This window comes from Chiloscyllium punctatum, chromosome 1 (assembly GCF_047496795.1).
Source record: "Chiloscyllium punctatum isolate Juve2018m chromosome 1, sChiPun1.3, whole genome shotgun sequence".
NCBI lineage: Eukaryota > Metazoa > Chordata > Chondrichthyes > Orectolobiformes > Hemiscylliidae > Chiloscyllium > Chiloscyllium punctatum.
Window position 1 is genome coordinate 86899276 of NC_092739.1, and position 22450 is coordinate 86921725.

Consider the following 22450-nt stretch of genomic DNA (forward strand, 5'->3'; position numbering starts at 1 on the left):
GCTGTTATCCCTATCCATGAGCCTCTTAAAACTCATGATTTTATGGTCACTGTTCCCAAAATGCTCCTACACTGAAACTTTACTCAGCTGGCTGGGCTCATTTTGCAAAACCAGGTTCAGTATAACCCCTTCCCTGGTTGGACTATTTACATATTGTATCAAGAAGCCCTCCTGAATGGTCCGTACAAATTCTGCTCCATCAAAGCCCTGAGCATGAAGTGTGTCGCAGTCAATATAGGGGAAGATAAAGTCATCCATCACAACAGCCCTGGTACTTTTACATCTTTCCAAAGTCTGCATATTCTCTCCTCTATCTCCTGCTGGCTTTTGGGAGGCCTGTATTATATCCCCAGCACTGTGATTTCACTTTTCCTATACCCATATTGCTTTGTTGCACAAGTCCTTTGTTGCTTTCTCTCTCAGTATAGCTGTAATGCAACTCCCCCACCCTTTCAGCCAAAACCTGTGGAGTAAAAGGAGCGTTAATGTTGTTTCAGGTCCAGTAACCCTTGTTTAGAATTATAGTAAAGGTGAAACGTGCTGATGACAGATGGGCTTTGGGGGGTGTAGCAAGTGAATGCAGAGGTGGAGAGGGAGAGAATGACAGTTCTTAGACAAGGAATGGATAATGGGTGAGCCAAGGAGAAAGATAAGTTGATAATGGTGACCCTTAGTAGGTGAAAATGAGTTCGCTGTGATGAAAGTAGTCCATGTCAGGACAGGGTCAAGATTGTTGGAATGAGTATAGGGCACAGATGAAGGTATTCAGGCCCTAAATTTGTTGCACTCAGTATTGAATCCTGTAGGCTTCAAGCCTCTAAGTGGAAATACTGCTGCTAAGTTATTTAAATTCTTCTTTCTCTGTTACAGAAACAGGCAGTGACTTCTCCCTCTTTGAAGCTCTGCGTGATAATATCTATTCTGAAGTGGCAACTTTAATATCTCAGAATGAATCGCGACCCCATTTTCTGATTGAACTTTTCCATGAGCTTCAGTTGCTTAACACAGACTACCTTCGACAGCGAGCCCTTTATGCTTTACAGGTACTGGTATTTAAATAGTTTAAATATATCAAAAATGTGTTACTTTATCTCTTTGTCAAAAATCAAGTTGTGGATGTAGGTTGGTTCACTGAGCTTGAAGGTTCATTTCCAGACGTTTCGTCACCCTACAAGGTAACATCTTCAGCGGACCTCCGGGCAAAGCACTGCTGATGAATCCTGCTTTCTGTTTATATGTTTGGGTTGGTCATGTCATTTCCGGTTCTTTTTCTCAGGGGGTGGTAAATGGGGTCTAACTCTATGTGTTTGTTGATAGAGTTCTAGTTGGAATGCCATGCTTCCAGGAACTCTTGTGCGTGTCTCTGTTTGGCTTGTCCTAGGATGGATGTGTTGTCCCAGTCAGTGGTTTCCTTCCTGATCTGTATGTAAGGATACTAATGAGAGAGGGTCATGTCGTGAGAGAGGGACAACACATCCATACTAGGACGATCCAAACTGAGACACGCACGAGAATTCCTAGAAGCATGGTATTCCACCCAGAACTCTCTCAACAAACACATGGACCTGGACCTGATTTACCACCCCTCGAGAAAAAGAACAGGAAATGACATCACACAGGAAATGACCACCCACCCAAAGAAACCCAAACATATAAATAGAAAGCAGGAATCATCAGCAGTGCTTCGCCTGGAGGTCCACTGAAGATGTTACCTAGTAGGGTGACAAAACGTCTGGAAATGAACCTTCCAGCTCAGCGAGCAAACCTACATCCAGAACCTCAACCTGAGCTACAAATCTTCTCAAAACTAGCAAATGAAGTTGTTTTCTCATCCAGGATATAGTTACAAGACATCTTTCAGATAAGAGCTATAAAGAAGGGAAGCACACTTTATCACAGAATTCAGCGGTATGGATGACATGTAATTCAGAACTGACTCCAAGTGAAAGCCTAGCTACAAGTGATGATGAGGTGAGTACTTTTATGCGATACTAAGTAAACATTCTAAGGTTTTTCAATCCTATGTTGTGGTGAAGAAATCATAATCTGAATATGTTGTGTTTTTACTCTTGGTATTGTTATGTCATTTTTTTCAAGAATTTTATGTTTTAATTGCGGATATTGTATGAGTCCATCTGCAATGTGAGTTATTTTGATAACTCCAGGAATGTGTTACTGATCCTGGATCGTGACATGCACAGCTGGTGACAAACAAAAAGTATACTTGCCACTTCATTTGCCACACAATCAGCTGTATCTGAAAACTCATTGATTATTTTGCATTTACCTTAACTGTGGTGAAGGGTTACGTATATGGCTATCGACATCAGATTTCTGGTAAATGTATGACAGAAAGCATCTTTAGGTCAGGGGTATAAAGTGAGTTGAATCTGCTACGACAGAAGGTCAGTGAATCAGTTCAAATAGATACATTTAAGAGAAAGCTGGGCAAATGTATGAGAAAGAAGGGAATATAAGGTTACGCTGATAGATTTATGTAAGGAAACATGGGTAAGAGGTTCAAGTGGATCTGCCCTGTTTCTGTTCTGTGTACTTGAGATATATAAGACATAATTTTTTTTGAGAGGGGGGACAATTGATTAGGCTCTGTGCACTTTTGGGCAGTGCATTCCAATCAAAAGGAAGTTGATTGCTGCTTTCAAAGTCAACAATGTGCAGGGTCATAGGAAGAAAGGACAATGGGGAACTCATTCATAGAGCTGTTGCACAGACGGTAGATTGAGGGAAATATTGCAGAAATCTTGCCTAGTTGCTTAAATTAGTTTTAGATTCTAGATAGCTTGAAAAAAACTTGTATTTTAGGAGTATTTTAACAGAACAAAAACCTATTTAAAACAAAGTCAGATGTCACGATTTTGGCTCAACCATTATGATTATTTATTCTTGAGTAGTGTTCTTAGCTGACTACTTCCTAGGATAAGTGTACAACAGCTGCTTGACAGCAGAAAAAAATTTGAAGAAACTTGAGGTAAGAAAAACATCTCTTTTAAAATAAGTAGACAAGGTATGAAGAAAGGGAAAGTGATAAGAATTAACTACTTGCAATATCCAACACCTTCCATTTAGTAAAGTGGTTCAAAATACTTCATGGAAGTGTTATGAAGGGAAATGTGACACCTGATTTGATGTACTACGTAGGAAGAGAAGATAGGAGCAGAAGTAAGCCATTTGGCTCTTTAACCTTGCTCTGCCATTTAATATGATCATTCAGTTCAATGTCCTGTTCCCACTTTCTCCCATACCTTTTTGATTGGTTTAGCCTTAAGAGAAAGAGATATTTGGACAGCTGTAAATTCTAGGAAACGCCTTCAAAAAGAAAAGTGTGTTAGAGATGGAAAGGTTCATAAAGAATAGTCAAGAGCTTAGATGGTGGAGCTTTTAGAGATGGCATGTGCAAGTTGGAGCAACACAGATGTCAAAACGTTGTTGGGATGGAGGAGGCTTAAAAGATGGGAGGGTGAAATCCAAGGAGGGATTTGGAAACTGAGATGAAGATTTTTAAAATCAAATAATTGATAATGAATTAGTGAATGAGATTTAATGTAACTGAGTTAATGGGCAGCAGAGTTTTGGATTATTTCTGAAATTTTCTGTAATGTGGAAGGTCAGCCCCACTTGTCAGAAGTACTTTGTGATAGTTGAGTCTTGAGGTTACATTTGGTTAAGATTTTCAACTGCAGATAAGCTGAGACAGGTTTGGAGACTAGCAAAGTTAAAGTTCAAAATAGGTGATTTTAATAATCTGTGGACGTGGTCAGAAGTTGCAATGTTCTGATTTCTCTCGTTCTACCTTGGGCGATGACAATCAAGAGAGGTGAAATGAGTGGCTAAGAATTAGAATTTGCCTAATATTTTGGTACGCATCCAACACTAGTAGTTGCAAAAGTAGTGTGAGCATTCAGGGACACAAGGTTCAAGGGAAGTGGCAGTGAGTTAGAGTTGGATATTTTCAGCATACGTGTAAAATCTGATGTATTCTTGGTTGTCATTTGAGGCTGTATACAGATGAGAAGTACAATAGGATCCAAAATAATGTTGTGAAAGTAAAAACAGAAGCCATTGTAAGTTATCCTTTGTCTATAAACTAGGCAGGCAAGACTGGAACCATTTGAGAGCAGGAATATTCAGCTGGAAAATAGAGGAAAAACATTGGAGTGTGACTTCAGTCTAGGAGAAAGTGAGGACTGCAGATGCTGGAGATCAGAGTCGAGAGTGTGGTTCTGGAAAAGCACAGCAGGTCAGGCAGCATCCGAGAAACAGGAGAATCGACGTTTTGGGCATAAATCTGTCTATCGTCGGCACTGCCCTCCTGATCTGTCCATTGTCGGCACTGCCCTCCCTGACCTGTACATTGTCGGCACCGCCCCTTGGCCTGTCCTTCGTCTTTCCCATCTATCCACTCCACCTGCCTCTCTGATCTAACGCCTCCCACCTTCATCTACCTATTGCATTCTCTGCTACCTTCCCTCCCAGCCTCACAGCCCCCTCCAAATAGCAGAGCCCACTGACCCACAAGTCTAATCCCTGATGAAGGGCTTATGCCCGAAATGTCGATTCTCCTGCTCCTCTGATGCTTCCTGACCTGCTGTGCTTTTCCAGCATCACACCCTCGAGTGTGTTTTTGTGATAGTCATGTTAAAGAGAGCTCTCATGATTCTAGCTGGTGGTAAATACTGCACAAGTCAGATCCCAGGCATATGCCTGTTAATGTTCATGAACCAAAAAAAAGCAAGTTTATTGCAAGAGAAAAGAAACCAAAACTATGCGAATGTATATAGGATCTTAACATTATCGGCAACATAAAATTTCAACCAGTTTCACAATATTGCAGCTCCCTACCACACATCAATATATCATCAAAATGACCTACTTCAATCTTTGTAACATTGCTATTTTCCAACTCTGTCTCAGCTCATCTTCAGCTGAAAATCTCAGTCATTTGTAATCTCAACACTCAACTCTGACAAAGTACTCCTCATAATATATGTACAGTATGCACCTTTATCATAGAACATATATGGCCAGAAGGATGAGGAAGGATAATTTGCCATGGACATAGATATACACAATGTTATTTTTGACTTTTGAGTTGGGCTTTCCGGAGCTATGATGCAACAGACTACTTGAGGATTCAAACATTGCTGAAAAGCTGAAAGGAGGTCAAGAATGTACAATTAAAAGGAGTAAAAGTGAAATTTCAACAAGTGAAAAAACCAAAGACCCGCAATTAAGGAACCGATGACGTGAAAAGAATATGGCAAAGGACAAATCTGCAGAAGAACATGTGGGAACCTGAGGCACAATTAAAGCGGCAAATGAATGCAAAGGGAGCTGGAAAGTGTGAAGTATTAGGTTGAAGTGCCTATCTGATTAATCAGTGAAGGGAAGAGTGAGAGATTTTGTAATACGAAAAAGAGTTGCTTTATTTTTGGTATGATTTGGGTTTCATTTGAAAATTGCACTTCATGGCTTGGAGAGTAGCAAGGCACATGGGGAGAAGTGAGAAGAGAATCCATTGAAGTGTAAATAAAAATTTAAGAACTGATCTGATTAAGAGTGCAAAGGGATAGTTGGGACAGGGAAGAAAATGAACAGGCTTGCATTCATAATGTCCCCTCCATGACCTAAGTATATTAGTATTTTGCAGCCTATTGATTGCTTTTGAAATATGTTTGCTTTATGAAGATGAATCTGGCCGAATTGTGCATAAGAAGTTCTCTGAAATGGCATAATAAAGAGTCAGCTAATCTGTTTCAGTGAAATTATCTGAAGGATAAGTGTTGACTAGTCTGTCGGAAGAATCACTGTGCTCCTCAAATGTTACAGGTGGCAATTATTGCACAATACCTGCAGTTGAGTCATATTTTCCCGTAATGCATTTATAGGACGTCTGTGGAAAAGCTACTGACCATCAAGCCAAGATAGATCTTCAGCAGCATGATGATACAGAATATATAGAATCCTTAAAAAATGCCAGCATGTTGTCTTCTACTTCCAATTTAGAACCCTTTGCTAATGATGATCTAGGTAAGGTTCCATATATATTATTGTTCAAACAAATTTTCAATTGAACAATAATCTTTTCATGAATGTAATGAAATAAGATTTAAATTTCCTGAATTTATCAGATTACTTCATGCGACATTGGATTGTGTTATAATATAATATAATTTTTTTAAAAATGCTTGTTAAATGACATTTTAATATAAATTCTGAATTTGGTAGTTAAGGTGCAATTTCCTAATACCGTGGGTAATGGTCGTTTTTCGTTTCTATTGTCAACAGTTAGGAAAGCTGTTCTTATAACTTCAACATACGCATCTCTATAATGTTCAGATTAGAATTGTTGCTTTGTAATTTGGTCTCCTGTCACTGTTTCAAATGTCTGCAGAAAATCTGTCTTTCTACAACATGTGTTTTTTATGAATACAGGTAATACTGTCATTCACTTAGACAAGGCCTTGTCTAGGATGAGAGAGTATGAACACATGAAATTTGAAAATAATCAGATTGATCTCTGTACCAGTGCCATTGAATGTGTTGAAGGTAATTTATAATAACTGTTTAATGTGAAATGATGTGAATGTGTGCTTCGTGCATAATAGTTGGGTAGCTAGTAACATATTTTCCAATCACTCAGTTGTAAGGTTTTTGAAAGGCAGTCGATGAGATAGTTTCAAACATTGAGAATGCTGATGGTACTCCAGAAGTCCAGCAGCATCTGGGAAGAGAAATACAGTTAATTCTTCATGACTCATGTTCAGAACAGTTCTTGATTGATGGCTGAAGGTATTGGAACATTATTACCCTCATTTGTTTAATTTCTAATCACAAATACATGGATAATTATCAATGCAAGAGAAAAAGAATGATTTCTGTGTCCTGTTATGATCTTGAATCTGTCTCTTCTGGTTCTTGATCCTTCCACTAACAGGCATAGTTTTTCCCTGTCTTCTCTGTTAATCTGTCGTGATTTTGACCAGCTCTGCCAAAGATTGCCACTATTTTAACCAATAATTACACCCCTCGCTTCTACAATCCGTCCATGTAACTGAAGTTCCTCAGCTCCAGAGCTTCATCTCCATCAATCTTTCCTGCATATTTCATGCCTTCATGTCCTTTCAAACATGTAGTCCCTAGAATTGGACATAATTGAGTCCAAACTAGTGATTTATACCACTTATCAAACATTCTAATTTTTGGAGTTCATGCTCCTATTTGTAAGGCACAGTGTTCTGTATGTTTTATTAACAGCTTTCTCAACTTGCTGTGCCCTTGCACCCCCTTAACAATTTTACACTTCCTTTTATATTGGCTGTCTTTGTTCTTCCAATCTCACAGTTCATAATACACTTAAGTTTTGTGTCATTTCAATTTATTAGAATTTTCCTTCAGGGATGTAAGTAGTAGCTGAGGAGGAGTCAGTAATGATGTACTTGGATTTCCAAAATGTTTTAAGATGCATAGAATATGGGGTAATACGGCGTGAATAGAGAATTAGTTAATGGACAGGAAGTAGAGAGCAAAAATTAGAGGGCATTTTCAAGTCAGCAAGCTGATATTAGAGGAGTGCTACACTGATCCATATTGGGGCCTAAGCTACTTGTAATCTTTATTAACAACTTGGACAAAGAGTCTGAGAGTTTTCATCCAATACAAAACTAGCAGCGAATGTAAACTGACAGGGAGGCACAAACACTGCAGAGAAATATAGACAGTCAAATGTATGAGCTTCAAGGTGGCAGAGCGAGTATAATGTGCAGCAGTGAGGTTATTCACTTTGGTAGTAAGTAGAAAAGCAAATGCTTGTTGCTTTATTGTAAGGAACCTAGCATACAGGAACAAGCAAGTCCTGCTACAGCTGTTACAGGGCACTAGCGAAACCATGTCTGGTTTACTGTGTGCAGTTTTGATCCCTGTTTACTTCCATTTTAGGTGTTCATGCGATCAGAATTGTCCTGTGAGGTTGGTAAATTGAACCTTTTATATGCTTGAATTTAAAAGAATGAGAGCTGATCTCATCGAAAAGTATAATTGCCTGGAGAATTTGTAACACGCAGACATAGTTTTAGGATAAGAGGATAATTCGTTGTTTGAGATAATGAGAAACTTCTGTTCAGAAGGTTGTGAATCCTTAAAATTGTCCACTCTAGATAATTGTGGATGCTCAATTGTTGAGTATATTTACAGCAGAGAGAGATGTTGATATCTCAAAATTGGGATGTGGTGTTGAGCAGTAGATCAGTCATGATCTGGGGCTCTATGGGGTAGACCTGAGGGACAGTTTGGTCACTTGCTCATACTTCTTGTGTTTTTATTTGTTAAACCCTGTCTAAGCAATAGCAAGCAAGGTTGAAAAATCAAATCAGTGCACTGATCTGACTCAAATTCCGATTCAAATTGGCAAAGTCTGTCTTAAGTAACTGGATAAAAAATTCAGAGGTCATTGGATACTCTGAAGAACAGGAGGATCAGATATTTAAAGAGCAAAGTGACAGAATAGAAGTAACCCTGGTCATCATAACATGGAATATCAACTACAGTTTTACCTGCAGTGTCAACCTCCTTTTGTCAGAAGTTGTCACTTCGTCTTGTCACCACGTACTTGCAAATTCTACCTTCCTATGGTCATCTGTGAAGTGACTGTGGGGAATTGAGTCACAGTTGTTCACTCTGAAAATGAACAAATTAACCTGTGGAAAATATTGATTTACCTACTTTTTGTATGATTTCTTGTGACTTTGCCATGTTTGACAAATGCAAGATACTTCTCAGAAAAGAAAAATCCACTGTAAGCAACAATGAATACTAATGTTAAATAATTAGGCTGTGGTATGTTTTTAACTGAATCGATTCATTGCTGTAGATTATTAAACTCATTGTGCTAATGACATGAAGCTCTATCTTGGCTGACTTCCTTTATTTAACTCTAGAATCCACAATACCAATGAGACAATAAATTCTGAGTAAAGCAAAACCTTTCTTAATGCCAGCTTTGACCCCTAAGTTGAGTTTTGGAAGAAATATCAATACTATTCTTGAAGACTATCTGTTTTTACCCCTGAAACAGTGTAAGTCTTCAGTTTGTTTGTTGCTGAAACCTTTATCCACACATTTATTACTTTCCCTCTCCTCATCCAATTAGTTTAAATCCCTCTCTGCAGTCCTTGATATGCCAGTGAATTGGTTCCAGTATGGTTCAAGTGAAGCTGATCCCATCAAGCTAACTTCTTCCAACCCAGTACTGGTACCGGTGCCTCTCAAACTGAAAGCCATTGTACCTACACCAATCTTTGAGCCACAAATTTAACTCCTTGACTTTATTTACCCCACGTCAGTTTGGCTGTGGCTCAGGTTGTATTCCGGAGATTATTACCTTGGAAGTATTCTTTCTAATTTAGCTCCTAATTGTTCAAGGTCTTGCAGTAAAATCTCCTTTTTCATCCGACAAATGTCATTGGTACCAACGTGGTCAACAATACTGGATCCCTCCCATCCCTCTACAAGTTTTTCAGCCAAGAGGAGATGTCCTTAACCCTGATACACGACATGCAGTATTGCCTTCCTGACTGTACGAAGGTCCCATAGTCAGTTTGCTTTCCTTCCCTGCCATCTACACAGCCTGCAAGAATCTCATAGATGTTGGACACTTGCAGAAGTTGAGGTTCCTCTCTTTTAACCTCCTGGAACCTTATATCTGCCTCACCTGCAGTCACATACTCCTGTTCCTGATCACAAACCAATTTTGAATGATCTAATCTCAAGAATGCCTCCTGGAGCCTAGGGTCGAGGTAATTTTCCTGTTCCCTGATGTAGTGCAATTATGATTCAACACCTTGAACTTGCGAAGTCTCAATCCATTCTCTGTTCCGTTGTTCCACAAGTTCTATGACATTCATACACTGATAATGGCGCTATGTTTCATATTAGGATGGTGAGTGAAATTTGCATGCCTCCTGCCCTTGTTTTTCTAGAAAATAGAGGTTCCATCTTTGGAAGGTGTTGTTGAAGGAACCCTTATTGCTGAAATGCATCTTGTAGATTGTATGCACTGCTGCCTATGCTCTCGTGCAAGAGGAGGGAACTAATATTCAAGGTGGTGGATGGAGTACCTATCAAGTGGGTTTATCTTGGGTGGTATCAAGCTTGTTGAGTGCTTGTTGGAGCTGCACTCATCAGGGAAGTCTAGAGTACATAGAACATAGCACAGTACAGGCCCTTCAGCCCTTGATGTTGTGCTGATCCTTTATCCTACTCTAAGGTCAAACTAACCTATGTAGCCTTCATTTTACTATCATCTATGTGTCTATCCAAAAGTCACTTAAATTTCCCTAATGTATCTGACTCTACGACCACCGCTGGCAGTGCATTCCATGCATCTGCCACTCTCTGTGTAAAGAAACAACCTCTAACCTTCCTCCATTCACCTCAAAATTATGCCCCCTTGTGATGGTCATTTCTGCCCTGGGAAAAAGTCTCTAACTATTCATTCTATCTATGCCTGTCATCATGTTGTACACCTCTATCAAGTTGCCTCTCACCCTTCTTCGTTCCCTCAACCTTTTATCATAAGACATGCTATCCAGTCCATGCAGCATCCTAGTAAATCTCCTCTGCATCTCTCTAAAGTTACCACATCCTTCCTATAACGAGGTGATCAGAACTGAACACAATATTCCAAGTATGGTTTAACCAGGGCTGTATAAAGCTGCAGCATAACCTCGCGGCCCTTAACCTCAATCCTACCCACTAATAAAAGCCAACACACCAGATGCTTTCTTAACAACCCTATCAACTTGGGTGGCAAACTTTGAGGGATCTGTGGACATGGACCCAGGATCCCTGTTCCCCCACACTGCCAAGAATCCTCCCTTTAACCTTGTATTCTGCATTCAAATTCAACCTTCCAAAATGTATCATGTCACACTTTTCCAGGTTGAACTCCTGCCACTTATTCCCCAGCCCAGTTCTGCACTCTGTCAATGTCTCATTGCAACCTGCAACAGCCCTTCGCACTATCCACCTCTCCTTCATCCAAGACATTTATAAAAATCGTAGAGTCAAGATCCCAGAACAGATTCCTGCAGAACACACAGGACACCAAGCTCTAAGTGAATACTTTCCATCTACTACCACAATATGTCTTCTGTGGGCCAGTTAGTTCTGTATCCAGACAGCCAAATTCCCTTGTATCCCATGCCACCTTACTTTCTGAATGAGCCTACCTTATTAAACACCATACTAAAATCAACGTACACCACATCCACTACTCTAGCTTCATCAATGTGTTATGTCACATCCTCAAGCATTCAACAAGGCTTGTGAGGCATGACCCGCCCCCCTCAAAGCCATGCTAACTATCTCTAATCAAACTATGGTTTTCCAAGTAATCATAAATCCTGTCTGTCAGAATCCTCTCTGATAATTTGCCGGCCACAGACGTAAGACTGACTGACCGGTCTGTAATTCCTAGGATTATCCCTATTCCCTTTGTTGAACAAGGAAATAACATTCGCTGCCCACCGATCATCTGGCACTACTCCAATGGACAGTGAAGGTGCAAAGATCATTGCCAAAGGTGCAGCAATCTCCTCCCTTGCCTCCTGTAGTAACCTTGGGTATATCCTGTCCCTATCCCAGGGGACTTATCTATCCTCATGTTTTCCAAATATTCAGTATACCCTCCTTAACATCAACCTGTTCCAGCGCATAAACCTGTTTCACGCTGTATTCCATTGTATCCTGATTTGTCTATGTTGAATAGGTTTTAAAAATCAAATGATAAATTACTGCAGAATTTCCTGTCTCTGACCTGCTCCTGTAGCCACTGTACTTGTATGCCTGGTCCAATTAAAATTCTGAGCAGTGATGCTCAAGGTGTTGCTAATGAGAGGTGTGATGATGCATTTGAATGTCAGAGTTGCAGATGGCTATTGTTTGCTACGAGCCTGGATATTGTCCACAGTCATTTGAAAATAAAATTTCTTTTTTAGATCACTTTATTTTTAATGTGACGAAGTAGAACAATTAAATATCTGTACTTTTCCTTCTGTGATAAATTCAGATGGGTATAACGCTGGAAATAGCTGTACAGCAGATAGTGTTCCTGATGCTTCTAATGTTACTTGCCCTCGCGTAGACACACAACAACTGGACAAGCAAATAAAGGCCATCATGGCAGAAGTAATCCCGTTTCTGAAGGTGAGCTACAAGTAAAACAGTGTTTTAATGAAGCATTTGCTTCTTTAAAGTTTTTTTTCTCAACTTTTAATATCATTTAGAAACTTGGTAATTTCTGTTTCATTTCTTAACATTGTAAACATGTAGATTCCAGATTTGGTAACCTGTGAGAAAGCATTCATCTTGTTATTTTAGCACATTATACTGATGACACCTCTTATTCACTTAATTGCAAAAGTTGAACAAATGGCGTCCAAACAGGATAAACCATTTTTATTATTTTCATTTAGAGTACAGTTACAAACACCTTACCTTGCATGCTTTCTGCTAAAGTGGATAAGTTCATTTTCCCACGCTAAAGTTGATCTGCCAGATCTTTGCCTGCTATTCTGCTTGCTCTGATCTATGCACCATCTTCTGATTTCAGTGCCCTGGTTACAATTTTGTTTTTGTTATGGTCTCAGCTGATGGTGCCACTAGCCAAGTTGAAACCCAAACTTGGCCTCATAGACAATTGGTTATTTTTATTTAAGTGAATGGGATGGTCAGATCTCAGCCCTGAATATGCTTAACACTCAAGCCTTAACATTATTCTGTGGTAGAGAATTCTACAAATTCACCATCCTGTGAGAGAAAGAACTCCCTCCTCATCGGTCTTCAATGGGTGACAGACTCTTGAGATTCTGCCATCTGGTCTCAGATTTTCCCACAACAGGAGATGACTTTTGGCATCAACAATCTGAAACTCCCCAAGAATCTTCATGGTTCAATAATGCAACATTCTTCAAAACTCCAGTGGCTATAAGTCCAATCTACTCAAGCTCTCCTTCGTGAGAAAACCCTTCCATACCCAGAATCAACCTAGGAACCCTCTCAACCAATGCCAGTTCTTCTGACCTTAGATAAAGAGACAAAACAGTTCACAGTATTCCAGCTGCGGTTTGACTAGTGCCTGTGTAGTGTCGCAAGACTCTCTATTCTTATACTCCAATCCATATGAAATAACGATCAACATTCTATTGCCTTCCCTGTTACCTGCTGAACCGAGTACAGTGGGTGTAGTGTCTGCAGGCAGGGGGTGGTCAGGTGTTGAGGGTGTTCATGTCTGGTGGCAGGGGAACAAGGAAAGCATGTCTGACAGTGGCGGGGGGAAGGGTTACAGAGCAGGGGAACATGGAGGCGCGATCTGCACTGTGAAGAAGGGGGCAGGGGTTGAGTATTGAACAGGTGGTGAGTGCAGTGAACAGTCACACCAGGTGTGGAGAAGGGGAAGTCTTGGGGGTAGTGGATGTTGAGAGTGAAGCATGGGGACGGAGTTTAGGTGCTTAGTGGGGAATGGGTCCAGTGAACGGGAGCACGAGGCCAATGTAGTGTGTGTGAAGGGATGATTGTATGCAGCAGCAGGGGTGATGAGGAGTCGGGTGCAGCCCCTGGGAAGAGGGAGTTGGGTTGAGGTCTGGTTACGCAATTCATCTCACAGAGGTGTAGTTGGGAGTTTATTGGGTATGTATGAGGTCATTTGAATATTTACTCAGGAGTTTATGTATTTAATAATTTAACTTTTCCTGAGTAGTAATTTAATAATTTTGTCAGAACCCCATTGAATTCTCTGATTTCACTGAAAAGTTCTAAGCATAGAGCAATTTCCTGGGCAATTTCACTGCTGCAGTAGGGACACTGCAGGGACCCCACGCACAACTTTCGTCTACGCTGGAATAATGACTGTCAAGCCATCAGAAAATCCATGCCAATATATATTGCAAATAATTGTGTCCCCAGCACTGATCCTTGTGGCACTCTGCTAGTTACAGTTCACCATCCTGAAAATGTTGCCCTTACACATTTTTACTCTGTCTATCAGGTAGCCAGTTTTCTGTCCAAGCTCATTTCCTACCTAAACACTGTGGGCTGTTATTAAGTAACATTCTGTGTCGTACCTGACCAAATACCTTCTGGAAGTCCAAATATATCTACTAATTGACCCCTGCTTGATACATCCTCCATGAATTGTAATGAATTTGTGAGGCATGATTCCCTTCGTGAACTCTGCTTGATCACATTTTGTATTTCCAAATGCTGTTTGTTTGCGTTCTTTATAATAGATTCTAACGTCTTCCCAAGATGCTTTGCTATCGCCTACAAGTCACACTGCCTCAACTCACTCAAGCTCCTTTGACCTCTTCCAAATTTATGAACTTTGTGTTTAGAAGGACAGGCAGAAGATACATGAATACAACACCACCTGCAAGTTCCCCTCCAAGGTGAACACAATCCTGCTGAGGAACTAGGTCATCATTCCTTCAGTGTCATAGAATCTCCCTTCTTTATTGTTCATTAGGTGCACCTCCACCACATGGAGTGCAGTGGATTATGAAGGTGGCTTATGATGAGCGATTAGAATTGCTCTTTATTTCTTTCTGCCTTTTGATTAGCATAACTGCTTTTGTGTCAGACAGAGAAAAAAACCTTGGAAAGTTGAAGTTTGAGAAGTTTTCATTTTCACACAGCTACAGAAACTCTGCCTTGAGTTAAGATTAGATTAGATTATATTACTTAGTGTGGAAACAGGCCCTTCGGCCCAACAAGAGCACACCATCCCGCCAGAGCGCAACCCACCCATACCCCTACATTTACCCCTTACCTAACACTACGGGCAATTTAGCATGGCCAGTTTACCTGACCTGCACGTCTTTGGACTGTGGAAGGAAACCAGAGCACCTGGAGGAAACCCACGCAGACACGGGGAGAATGTGCAAACTCCACACAGTCAGTCGCCTGAGGCGGGAATTGAACCCGGGTCTCTGGCGCTGTGAGGCAGCAGTGCTAACCACTGTGCCGCCCAAAAGTGACGCTGATCTATGCATGAAGCTTGGACTTGAGCCAAAGAATGGAAAAATAATCAATATAAATAAGGCAATGATGTTCCTAATAATAAACATACAATTACAACTTTGTTCTGCTAACTTGTTCTTTTCAGGAACATATGGATGATGTGTGCTCCCCACAGTTACTAACTACTATTGGACGCATGGTCTTGGCTCTCACACAACAGAATGATGAAAGCAAGGAGTTTGTCAAGTTCTTCCATGATCAACTTGGTGCCATACTTCAGGTTGGTTTTTTTTTTACTAGCCCATTACAGTTCAGTTTGTTTTGAAATACTTTTCAAATGCACTAAATATATGTTGACATCATCATCTGAGTTTGTTTGTTTCTGAATGTACTAGTGCACTGGGTAGATTGAAAACCACACTTACGACTTCCCCTAAGCTGTATGATCTTGTAGCAACCAGAACCTTCCATTTAGGCAATGTGCAAGTTGGCCTTTAAATTAATGTATGTGTAAGCTATGCAGAAGAATTTAAAGGGACTACATAATTAAATCATCCATGCAATCCCAAAAAAATTGCACGTTGCTGTAAACTAAAGTCCAAAAAGGATCAGTTGAATAACTAATCCTGGTTTAGATAATTATCCAAATGAGAATATTGCATGCATATATATATCATCTGGTGAATTAAACACAGGAATTCAGCATAAGACCTCATGATGCAGGTTCATTATCACTTCTTGGCTACAAGCTGAGCATGATGGGAGCTAAGTATTCCAGGTTTTAGGATCATTGTAAAGAATAGGGAAATTGTGAAAGGACGTGTAGCAGCAATACTGATCACTTGTTTAACTACTGCAATACAAAAAGGATTTGTGTATGGATGATCAGGGAATAGTATAGTATGTAAGTCAGTGTAGGAGCTGCTTGAGATATTCTGACACTTGTGTTGAATTGGGTTATCTATAAATACATAGAATAATGCAGATCTCTACAGCACAGAAACATGCCCATGGTCCCACAAATGTATAATGGTGTTTCTGACTTATGTGAGCCTTCTCTCACCTTAGCTTATTCTTATAACAGCCTTCCATTCCTTTTTCTGTTCTGCCTGATCTAGCTTACTCTGAAATGCATCTATTCAAATCACCTCAACTTCCAGAATGTAGCACATTCCACGTTCTTACTGCTCCATATCAGGAGGTTTTTTCTGAACTTATTTTTATTTTTATTTCTATTTCTTTTATATCCAACAACATTTTTGTTTATTTAAGGATTTTGCCAGTTTTTATTCCCATCCCTAGTTTCCCCAGAGAAACTATTAGCGAGTTGCCTTCTTGCAGTCCATTTGATGTCAGCATGCCTCACAATGCTATTGGGGAAGGAATTCCATTTTGGCTCTAAAACATTCAAGGAACAGTGATATAGTTCCAACTGGGGATGGTGAAATGACTGTGAGAATTCTCAGGTGGCTGTGTTCCCAATTATCTAAATGGCAGTAGTTTTGGATTTGGAAGGTGCAGTCTAAACAACTTTAGTGAGTTTCTGCAGTACACCTTGTGTTAATTAGCCTCGAACAGATCTTTATTCCCAGAGAAAAGAACCCCAGTTTGTTCACTCTATCATGATAATTGTGTCTTCTCAATTCTAGTGACAGACTTGTAAATTTTTTTTGCACTTTTCCAGTGCTTCTGTGATCTCATCATATGATATCATAATTGTGGTCTAATCAAGGTTCTTTATAACCCAACTTCTCTACTTTTGATTTGGATATCTGTAGAGGTGAATCCTTTGAACATTTTAATCACTGGATGAGAAGTGCAGATTAGCAGCAATTCATGATGCCACTGGATTCCTTTGTATTTAACCCATTTAGAAATTCCAGGAATTTCTAGAACAATGTTTTACAAAGAACAACACAGCACAGGAACAGGCCATCCAGCCCTCCAAGCTTGCGCTGCCACATTTTGCCTTTCCATACTTAAACAATCTTCTCTTACAGGATCCATATCCCTCTGTTCTCTTCCTATTCATGTTTTTGTCCAGGTGCTTCTTGAATGCTGCCGTTGTGTCTCTTTCTGTCACCACCACCTCTGGCAGCATGTTTCAGGCACTCACCACCCCTTGTGTGAAAAACTTGTCACGCATAGCTCTTCTAACCATCCCCCACTGCACCTTGAACTTGTGTCTCCTAATAATTGACCTCTCCATCCTGGGGGAAAAGCCTCATACTTTCCCCTCTCCATGTCATTCACAATGTTATAAACTTTTACCAGGTCACCTCAACCTCCTGCGTTCCATTGAAAACAAACCCAGTGTATCCAACCTTTTTTCATAGCTAAAATCCCCCAAGTTTTAGAACTAACTTGGTAACAGACCAAATGATATAATGCTGAGTAACACATCAGAATTAGTTATCAATTTGGTAAACAGGGAACATCTTTTAAATAATATGCAATAGCCCAGATTTTACGGTAGGCGGTAGTGTACAAACCCAGACCTAAGATAAAAATATAAGTTTGTGATAGCTTGGACAGGAATCTCACTTGTGTGGAAGCAAGTTGCAGTATTATCCTGCAATGGTGTTTAAGGGGGATGAAAGAAACAGATTGCATGCTATGGTAAATCAAAGCCACATGAACAAAATCTGTCCAAAGTTGTTATCTGCACTATCTGTTCTAAATTATTAAAAGTTTATTGCAATGAAAAATGAGGATAAATATAAATAATTTTTAAAAGTTATGCATTGTAGTATTTAGGTTGTCAGATAAGTCATGTTTAATCTCATAGGCATCTAGGCATTTACACATTTAAGAAGTCTGTTAGATCATTTAGAGGCAGATTTAACTCAATTTGTTAGACTGTGCTTTAGTAATGCAAACAGCACAGATTCAGTCCTCATAATGACCAAGGTTGTTCTTGGAATCTGTCTTTCCTTATACCATTGTAATACCATGACAGTGGACTCGTGACTAGCAATCTTTGGGCAGCAAGTAGGGCGAGAGAGGGAGATAAATCATTTGAAATTTCAGTTATTAGTCTTATGGAGAGTTTAAACTGTCAGACAGCTGTTTGAACACTTAAATCATTTCTCTGGTATTGGTGTTCTCAGCATATATTTGTTAACTGTTTCTGGAGTCCTTATGTGTTCATACAGGTTCAGACTTTATATGTTCTTTTTTCCTCATTTCATGTAATATCATGTGATTTCATTAACATCATTTTGGTTAGCCCAGCAAATTTGGATTAATATCTTAAAAATGGAGATATTCAGCAAAGTGCGTGTTTGGTCTCCCTAGTGTAGAAAATATCATGTTATGTGCAGTCAATGTCTTAGAAAGTTAAATTGCAAGAAATACAAGTAAATTTTTATTGATTTGGTTGTACAGAACTTTACTGATGAAAATAAGCACATTTTGTCAAAACATTTTGTCTTGCAATAATCAATAAAAATCTCAATGTATTGATATAAAGAACAAGCTACATATGTATCTTAAGAGTAGTACCTGATTGGCTATCAAGTAGACTCTAATTGGTGGAGGTGTTGCCATGGGAAATCCACCAGTCATCACTAACTGAGCATGCACTGGTACTTGTGCCTGAAGCTGATGGCAAATGCTTCACAAACAAAATATTCTTGAAGCTGGATGCCTGAAATAAAAACTTGAATAACTCATCACAGCCGGCAGCATAGGTGGAGAGAGAAGCAGGTTTCAGCTCATGACCTTTTTAATGCAATCACAAATGCTTCAGCCTTGTTCTTTGCACTGATTTGCTACGCTACACATTCACACAGGATAAGTGTGTATTTGGAGTTACTCCATCTCGTGAGTAATTTATTCACCATATTCATGATTGGACATGGAAGGGCTGCAGAGTTTTCATCTGATCCAGAAGAGCAAGGGTTGTGTTTTTATGGAATTAGTTTAAATGATTTACTTATCTAATTTTGGAGTACCAAGGGAACTCTTCAGTGTCACAATTCAAAAGAGAGAAATCAAGGTTCTTTAGGGGTGAACTCAGAAAGCGTTTTCACTCCTGTAATGGGTGGGGTGAAATCTGGAACTCATTCACTAACAAAAATTGTAGATTCTGTATCAACTGAAAATTTCAAAATTGAGACTGAATTTTTTTCAGTTAAGAAATGGGTTATTAATCAACCATGATCAAATGAATTGTTGACTTCTGATTACATGTTCCATGATTGAAGCTTTGATTTATTCATGTAGGATTCACTGGCAAAGTTTGCTGGTAGAAAACTCAAGGAATGTGGGGAGGATTTGCTGGTGGAAATCTCAGAGATTTTGTTTAATGAACTTGCATTCTTCAGACTTATGCAAGATTTGGATAACAGCAGTGTGGCAGCAAAACAAAGATGCAAAAGACTAAAGGAAGTTGCATCTTTTAAACAACATTATACAACTGAGGTGTGGTAATGCGCTTGTGTTTACATACACTTTCTAAACTTGCAGATATGTTTGTTTGAATATTTGTGTGGCTTGAACAATAATTGTAAGTGAGAAAAAGAATTCTTTAGCATTTTTAAGTACATATTGAAATAATTTTAATCTGGAAAATGTTCAAACTGGGAATGTAATCTCTGTACAATTTCTTTACTGGATGCTTGTGAACTAAGAAGTCTAAGCATGAGATTGTTCTTTTTATTCATTCTTGGGACGCAGGCATCGCTGGATTAACCAGCATTTGTTACTTGTCCCTTATTTTCTCAAGGCAGTTAAGAGTCAACTACATTGTTGTGGGTCTGGAGGTAGGCCAGACCAGATAAGAAAGGCAGCTACCTTCCCTAAAGGACATTAGTGAACCAAGTAGCTTTTTTTTCCCAAACTGACAATGGTTTTATGGTTATCATTAGATGCTTAATTCCAGATTTTTACTGAGTTAAAATTTCACCCTCTACCATGGCGGTATTTTAAACTGCATCTCTGCATTGCTAGTCTAGTGATGATAATATTAGGGCATCTCCCCATTTTTGGTCATATGAAAGTGTATTCTGTTGTTGGAATTTGCCCAGGTCTATGAAAGGAATAGTAACGGCACAGTTTTTAGATAACCAGCTTGAAATGATACATACTTTAGTTTGCTGTGAAAGCTGTTTTATAAGGTATTGTTCTAAAAATATTCCTTTTAACAGGAGAAACAGCATTTCAAAGAGAATGGTTCCTCTGCAGAAGAGCTTGAAGATGAAGACAAAGTAAGTCTGACTGAAAAAAAGAAATCCGTGAATGGTCACTGTTGACTGTGGTTTTTGTTGTTCTGATTTTTTAAAAGAAATCTGACTTTTGATGGCTTAATGAAGTAATTGCTTCAACAAATGTTTTAGGTACTATCAGAGTTCTCTCATCTGCCGTGGAATATTATGCAAGATGAATAATTTGCTTTAGAAGTTTGGATTTATCAACATTTTTGTTCAAATTCTTTGAACAAATTAAATGTTTAAACTAATAGTATTCCTGGTAGATTTTTGTGAGCTTTTTAATATTCTAGGTAACAAACTTGGTTTTACTGTTAATTTTTGATTTTGTAGGATAAGGATGAAAGTGAAACTGCAAATGCAGATGGTCTCAAAGTAAATGAGTCAACTGAAGCTGAGCTCTTATTGAAAAGTGCTTTGTCTGACAGAGAGGAGGATGATGTCGACAGTGAAGTACTGCCTGCAAAATGTGTCTCTATAAGTAAGAAGCTTTTCAACAGAATAATTTACCTGTTATGTAGGTAAAATGCATATTATGTTTCGTGTGTTGAAAACCACCTCCCATATGCAAGTTCTCTCCTCTGGGGGGATTGGGGCAACTAACACACGGGATTTCTCATGGTTTATGCTATCAAGGTCAGAGTGCCGCCGCCTCTTTCCTCAGCCAACCAAAATTTGATGTATCATTTGTACAGGTATGTAAAAATGAAGAGTAAGCCACAAATAGTGTGGAATTTGAGCTAAGACCAAGGTCTGCCAAGTTTGATCTAAAATGCTTCCATAAGCTCAGTGGCGAAATATGGTTTTTCAACCCCACTTCACTGTGTCCTGTATGAACTCTGGGTATTTCTGTTTTGTGTGCCATCCAATAAATTGAATATTAATTTTAAAATAGATAAAGCAGTTTTTCAGGAATTTATGAAGTTAATTTGGTTTGACTAAAGTGAACAAAATGGAGGTGAACTGTTGAACTATGTAAATACACTTTTAAGATGCTTAAGTGGGAAGCACAACTTAATGCGAAAGTTTGGACGATTGTAGCCCTGTGGAAAGAAAATATATAAGTGTCAAAAAATCTAGGAAAGCTTGAAAATCTGAATGACTCACAATTTCAGTTTGTGATTTACTTAGTATAGTGCAAATTTAATTCACGATAGAAAAGGAATATAAATCTGATCTTTTAATTTATTGAAATCATCAGGTCTGTCCAAGGCTGAAACTCAAGCCCTGACTAATTATGGCAGTGGGGAGGATGAGAATGAAGAAGACGAAATAGAGGATTTTGACGCTGGAACTATTGATGTCCAAACGTCACTTCAAGCCAGCAATGAAATTGCTGATGAGAATGATCCTGAACAGGTAATGTATTCAATAAGTATTATTATGACTGCGATGAGAGTGCCCTTAATTGTGCCTGATTGTTCTAAATGCGATCCTAGGCTGGATACAATCCTAATTAGAACACCAAATTGTCCAGTTTGCATTTCTGTCTGCTATTGAGGACAAAAGCAATTCAAACATGGTTTTGTTATTAACAGAAAATAACTTTTTTGCAGCACACTTAACCAAAAGTAGTGAAAGAAGAATTTTTGAATAATTACTATGCAGTGGAAACAATATTCCTTCCAAAACCCTAACTGCACATACAGCATTCACAATTATGACAGACACGTGACAAAAGGTTTGACACAGGTACTACAGGTGGAAAAAAATTACGGACGAGGTAAAAAAAATTCCGAAGGTCAAAAGCCCACATTTCTGGGATGGATTCAGATGTCTCTCAGTACTTTTTGAGTAAGAAGAAAATGAATGCTTTCAGTTTGCAGGCTGCCCTGGCTCTTACAGCTTTTTAGCACTCTGCTGCTCAACCAATTAGAGGGCTGTCACCTGAAAGAATATTCTGAACTCAGAGGAACTCTGCCTCAGATTCTCCCTTACTGCTTGAAAAAGCATTTGTCAGGCATTGAATGAAGCACTTCATCTTCAAGTTGCAAACTGTCCTGGCATTCCATTTATGTAACAGTCCAACTTCCATTTACAGTCCTAAAAAAGAAAAATATGTGGCCTTTTGACTTCCCTTTGCATTTCAAAGTTAACTTTGGATTATTAGTCCAAAAATGTGCAGGTTAGGAGGATTAGCCATGCTAAATTGTAGTGTCTAGAGGATGGATTAGTCATGATAATATGTGGGGTTACAGGGATGGAGT

At 39.1% G+C, this 22450-nt stretch overlaps 1 protein-coding gene across 6 annotated transcripts in view; it reads left to right on the forward strand.

The window, feature by feature from the left end:
- Nucleotides 1-22450, forward strand: part of pcm1 (pericentriolar material 1) — a 154374-nt gene that overhangs the window by 112480 nt on the left and 19444 nt on the right. For 5 of the 6 annotated variants that reach the window (XM_072570300.1, XM_072570309.1, XM_072570318.1 and 2 more), the window contains 10 exons: nt 871-1043; nt 1837-1971; nt 5907-6048; nt 6454-6567; nt 12086-12222; nt 15179-15313; nt 19261-19458; nt 20184-20243; nt 20577-20724; nt 21445-21602. In XM_072570300.1, the coding sequence (XP_072426401.1) occupies nt 871-1043; nt 1837-1971; nt 5907-6048; nt 6454-6567; nt 12086-12222; nt 15179-15313; nt 19261-19458; nt 20184-20243; nt 20577-20724; nt 21445-21602 (1400 nt within the window). The remainder of the gene's footprint in view (nt 1-870; nt 1044-1836; nt 1972-5906; nt 6049-6453; nt 6568-12085; nt 12223-15178; nt 15314-19260; nt 19459-20183; nt 20244-20576; nt 20725-21444; nt 21603-22450) is intronic. The other variant, XM_072570336.1, reaches the window with a different exon arrangement.